Source organism: Vombatus ursinus, unplaced genomic scaffold (assembly GCF_900497805.2).
Source record: "Vombatus ursinus unplaced genomic scaffold, bare-nosed wombat genome assembly UNPS02014818.1, whole genome shotgun sequence".
NCBI lineage: Eukaryota > Metazoa > Chordata > Mammalia > Diprotodontia > Vombatidae > Vombatus > Vombatus ursinus.
In genome coordinates this window covers 58,844,733-58,850,732 of record NW_020954596.1, presented here as the reverse complement: position 1 = coordinate 58,850,732, position 6,000 = coordinate 58,844,733, and the positions used below count along the sequence as shown (strand labels likewise).

The following is a 6,000-nucleotide window of genomic DNA, read 5'->3' as shown; positions in this document are numbered from 1 at the left end:
CATTTTGGTTCGGAAGATACAGACAGAATGAGCAGGAGATGAGTGAGTGCATGAATGAATGAATGAATGAATGAATGAATGAATGAATGAAAAAAAATCTCTTCAGAGCTTGCTACGAGCACTGGATATACAAAAAAGATAAATTGGAGTCGCTACTCCCAAGCAGCTCGCATTCTAAAGGTTGAATCCCCTTCTTTGGGGACAGATCTGAATTAAGCGTAGGGGTGGGGCTGCAACCTGAAAGAAAGTCGTTTAAATGCAAGGAGAGTCAAGGGATCTCAGATTGCTTTTTCTTTTTAAATGGTTAAAAAGAATGTACCTAGGTAACCCAGTCCCTTCTAATGCTTGGCTTTCCCAAACCCACCAGCCAAACCCTCGCCTCTTCCCATCCCCAGCCCCACAGAGAAGCAGAGGAGCCACACCCACTCCCCCCCCCCCGCCTCTCCTAGGACCCACCAATCACCGAGCAGCTTAGTTCTGCGTCATCACTCGGCGCCCGCAGCAGACGCGTCAGAGACAGTACCACGTGTACTGTGTGTTGACTGTCACCTCCACCAGTGGGCTGCGGTTCCGGGACCAGGGGAATTCGGTGTGATCGCGCCGGCCTGAAGCCGCTTCCCTGCCGCGATGAGCGCCCTGGGCGCCTTGTGTTTCACCCAGCAGGCCTGGGAGCAGGTGTTAGCCAAAGCGAAGCGGGCTCTGGTCTACCTGGACGCCGCCTGCGCCGAGAGCCTGCACTGGAGCTGCGGTTCCGGGCGGCTGCTCGAGGCAGTGGGAGGTTCTGCGTGTGACCTGCGGGAGTTTGGACCGCAGGCGGCCGGAGGGGGACCCGGACAGCCCAAAGCCGTGTTCGTGCTGAGCTGTCTGCTCAAGGGCCGGACTGTGGAGACCGTGAGGGACATCCTCGGCCGGAGCCACTTCCAGTACTGCGTGGTGGTCACAGCCGTGGGCCACCCCGCCCACCTCACTGCCAGCCACCTGCCGGCCGGGGCAGTGGCTGAGTTGGAAGGGCAGCAGCCGGTGTTCGAGCAGCTGGAGGAGAAGCTTTGTGAGTGGATGGGCAACATGAACTACACGGCCGAGGTACTGCACGCCCCTCTGTTGCTTGCCCCGGTTGCGCCACATCTGGCCTTAACCCCGGCCTTCGCCTCCCTCTTTCCTCTTCTACCCCGGGATCTGAAACTCCTGAACAGCGCCCGGCCTGACAAGAGGAAGCTGGGAAGTCTGGCTGAGGTGGACGCCTCCACTCTGACCCCTGAGCTCCTCCTGCAAATCAGGTGCCTGGTGTCCAGCCTCAGCTCCTTTTGTGAGTATCTCGGCGTCCGGGAGGAATGTTTCTCCGTTGGGACCCTTAGCCGCATTATCGCCGCAGACTTGGCCAACTATGCACCTGCCAAGAACAGGAGAAAAGCCGCTTCAGGCAGGGCATCAGTGGTCTTTGTGGATCGGACATTGGATCTCACAGGTGAGTAGCGCTGTTACTGCTTCAGTTTTCCAGCCATTTTCTGAGGTGCTGAAGCTTCCAGAGATCAGAAAAAGTTTAGTGGTTTTGTGGTCTTAGAAGTCCTGTGTAAGTAGCACTCTTTACTCAAAAACTTCAAATAGTTTTGCAGGTATCCATGTCTCCACCAGCACCTCCAGGAAAAGGAGAAAACTTTTTATTTCGACCTTATTTGGAGTATGTTTGCAAGGGCAATAGGTAGGCATTAGTGCTGATAAAAAAAAAAGGCGACAACAAAACATGTGCTTTGAGTTAGATTATAGAGAAAAGAAAAAGTAAAATTTAGTTAGCTTAATTCTTTGTCTTTGGATTGAATGTTAAAGACAAAAACAACAGGTGGAAGTTGAAAAGCAATAATAAACCTTATGCTAATTAGAACTTTCAGCCATAGTTTCATTCATTTCTAAAGTAAGTTGTGTAGTTTAATTACTGTATAATTTAATCATGGACAGAAAATTAACCATCAGAATTATAGCACTAAAGTCATTTGTATATCCAAGAAGCAAAGAAAGTCTTCTAAATAGAATCGAGGAACTTCCTGACTTTTTTCTTCATTGTTACCTTCAGAGGACAACAATAATGTATTCCAAATCAGACCACTAAACAAAAAATGTCTAGTTAAATTGGCTATAATTAACACTTTTAATTAACGTTGATAAGCATTTCCTTGATTGATTCAGAAATAAACATTTACAAAGTGTTGAGAAACTGATAAGTTTGTTTGGGATTCATGGATTTAATAAAGACAACTACTATAAGAATATAGAAATTTAGTTTCTAGCTTTAATGATAAGAAATTGACATCTTGTATCTTACTGTTTAACTAACAGTGACTGCAGAAAATCACTTGAACACTATTTCATTTTTCTCCAACTCTGTCGTAAGTAACACTCACTTTTTCTCAAAATAATTGTATTTGGAAGGAAACATTTGTCCAGCATATTTAACCTTTCCACAAAAGATACCATGTAAAATGTTTTTAATATTTTTCCAGAGGCTAAAAATGTGTGACTTTATTAATATATTTCATTGTTAAATTGATCACTCCTATCATCTTTTTGTCTTGTTTCCAGTTAGATAAACATTGTTTTCCTGGCGGTTGAGTTCTTTATGCTTTTTATATCTGGAAAACTAGGTAATTGCTTTTTTGCTGTAGAACTGTTTTCATAGTGGGAGCACTATTTGCCACACATTTCCTATGTATATGCCTATGATTTGCACACGTAGAACGGAGTTGTCACTCCTGTCCTCTAGGACCTTACAGTGAAAAATAGACTATGGTAATACAGAAAAATACACAAAAGAAGAGGGTTAGCTTTATATACTGCCAACTGGGCATACATTTGAATCAACTAGCTTTCCTTTTCAAAATGCAAATTTCTGGGGGCTATCAGTCTGTCTTGAATCAATCAAATAGCAAATAATTATTAATCATATATTATATACTAGGCATGGGAGATACAAAAACAAAAATGAAAGAGTTCCAGAAGAAAAGAAAGTTAGCAAACACCAAAGATAAATTTTCTGAAACTTCTTTTTTTTTTCCCCCTGGCCAGTACTGATAAAAGATTCTTGATATGTTATATTAAGATTGTATGTTATGATATGCATATATGTAATTGAGAATCAAAGTAATTCAATATGTATTTATATTTCTTAGAAGTGAAGATTCTCTCATTTTTAAATTTTATAAGTGGGAGTTAAATATGATAGTAATGTCATGAACTCTTTTATACTTCATAACATAAACTCTGTAGCAGGGCAGGAAATCTTTGAATTGGAGAAGAGAGAATACCTGGTAGATAACAGATGTTCAAAGGCAACTGATGCTGTGGTAGATAGAGTACTGGACCTGGAGTAAGGAAAGACATGAGTTCTACCTTAGACATTTACTACCTGTTTGATCCTGAGCCAGCTACTTAACTTCTTTTTGCCTCAGTTTCTTCAACTACAAAATGGACATAATAATAACAACACCTGCCTTGCAAGATTGTTTTAAGAATGAAATAGTTAATAATTGTAAAAAAAATGCCAATTCCTGGCACATAGTAGGCACCATAGCTTATTCCCATACCCCTTCTCTTTTAAGGCCTAGGAAGTATTTTGAGAATGCTTAGTATTGCAAGTGGGGAAATTGTACAGAGGGAGCAATTAATGAGTTTGCTAGGTAGAATAAAGAGAACTGGGAAAGGACTTGTAAGTGGAATGGAAGGTTTTAAAGTCCAATACAGAACATAGAAAAGGGCTAGTGGAATATCATTATACAAGATATGAATCATATATATTAATGAGGTTAGTTGTAGCTTGTAAATTTTATGTCTTTGAAGTCACACCTTATACTAAAAGATGACATTGGAAAATTTCTTCATAGCACTTAAAATTGTAGGGAAATTGATAAGAATATGAATAGGAAAGCTAACAATACAATATTTAAAAACTCACATTAATATAGTGGTTTAAGATTTAAGCACTTTTATCATAAAATAAGTGGTGGTTGGTAGTACAGTTATTATTATCCCCATTTAACAGATGAGAAAGCTGAGAATTAGTAAGATTTGTGACTTCTTTAGTGTTTCACAGCCATGAAGTGTCAGATGCCGTTCTCCCTTGAGTATAGGTGTAGTGAGCTTTCCTCTACACAAAAGTACTGCTCCAGAACAGGAAGTAGCAAAGGATGGAATGGAATGAGAAGTCAAAGAAGACTTTGAATTTTTCTCTTTTCAAGAACCACTGAAAAGACAACACCATCGAATGCTGCAGAGAAATCACACAGTGGGGACAGGTTTGGCAGAAAAAGAAATAGCTCATTTATTGGTGAGACACATCTAATATGAAATATTGGGCAGGAGATGGTAGAAACATAATGTTGGAGGAGCATTAGGGCTGCTCTTTTACTGAGAGAATATAGTGCTACTGCTTACTAAAAATAATTTAACACTACTTGAGTGGCCCAAGAGTAGCAGAGAAGCAACTTTATCCAGGAAGAAGCTCAGGAGAGGTACAGGTGACATATGGTGCAAATTCTTCCCTAAAAGAAACCAGTAATATATAGGCCTTTAGTTCTAAGTTGTGAGTTGCCTGTGGTGTGTGGGTTTCTCTATTCTTGTGCCTTATCACTTCCATTCTTTGTAGAGGTATTGCAGAAGAGTTTCGTGATGATTGTGTGTCAGTAAATTGGCATTGAGTATATTGGTCTATATCACACTTCATTTGCCTGGATGGGAAATTGTCAAAACAATTTATGAACTATATTGATATTTAAATGGACCTTAAACTCATCAATCTCATCCTGTAGTACTGCAGATTGTAATCAATATACGTAGGCTCTTTCACAGTGGTTTCAACTGTAATGCTTTCTGTATATCTCTGGACATTTTATAATTACCAGTGGAGTCCACAGACTGTCTATTTGTTATCCCTTACTCACCTGACATGACTAGGTCACATCCTGTTCTCTTCCTACATTGCTCCCACGACATCCTTTATACGGTTTTTCTTGTGAAATAATTCCTTGATAATGTATTTTATCCTACCACCATGAACCTTCTTCTTTGGGTGGCTGTCCACATTAGTTCATAGTGGGTTGTGTGTGTGTGTGTGTGTGTGTGTGTGTGTTATTGAAGTAATGGCTTAAAAGAATTGGAAATTGAGGGGATGCCCGTCAGTTGGGGAATGACTGAACAAGTTGTGGTATATGAATGTAATGGAATACTATTGTTCCATAAGAGATGATGAGCAGGTGGATTTCAGAAAAATCTAGAAAGACTTATGTGAACTGATGCTGAGTAAAGTGAGCAGAACCAGGAGAACATTGTACATAGTAGCAGCCACATTGTGCAATGACCAACTTTGATAGAATTAGCTCCTCTCAGCAATGCAGTGATCTAAGACAATTCCCAAAAGACTAAAGAAGGAACATGCTATCCATATCCAGAGAAAGAACTATGGAGTCCAAATGTAAATCAAAGCATACTATTTTCTCTTTTTTTAAATTTTTTCTTTCTTGTGGTTATTCTGTTTGGTTCTGATTTTTCTTTATGACATGACTAATGTGGAAATATGTTTATATGATTGTACATGTATAGCGTATGTCAAATGGCTTGCTGTCTTGGGGAGGGAGGTGGTGAGGGAAGGGGAAAATTTAGCAAAAATCTTATGAAAATGCATGTTGAAAACTAAAAATAAACTAATTTTAAAAAAAGAAAAAAAAAGTAAGGGCTTAATAAATGCTCTTTCATTCATTTATTTAAATTCCTCCCAAACTGGTATTATGTGATCTGTAGACATGTGGTATGTCAGCAACAATATTGCTGTTAAAAGAGGACTCTTAGGGGCAGCTAGGTGGCGCAATGGATAGAGCACCAGCTCTGGAGTCAGGAGGACCTGAGTTCACATCTGGCCTCAGACACATGATACTTAGCTGTGTGACTCTGGGCAAGTCACTTAATCCCAATTGCCTAGCACCACCCTCCCCCCCCCCCCCAAAAAAAGAGGGGTCT

At 40.6% G+C, this 6,000-nt stretch overlaps 1 protein-coding gene across 2 annotated transcripts in view; it reads left to right on the top strand.

Moving 5' to 3' along the window:
- Positions 1-529: 529 nt before the first annotated feature.
- Positions 530-6,000, top strand: part of SCFD2 (sec1 family domain containing 2) — a 414,713-nt gene continuing 409,242 nt past the window's right edge. For both annotated transcript variants that reach the window (XM_027836564.1, XM_027836563.1), the window contains exon 1: positions 530-1,465. In XM_027836564.1, the coding sequence (XP_027692365.1) occupies positions 628-1,465 (838 nt within the window). In that variant the 5' untranslated portion in view covers positions 530-627. The remainder of the gene's footprint in view (positions 1,466-6,000) is intronic.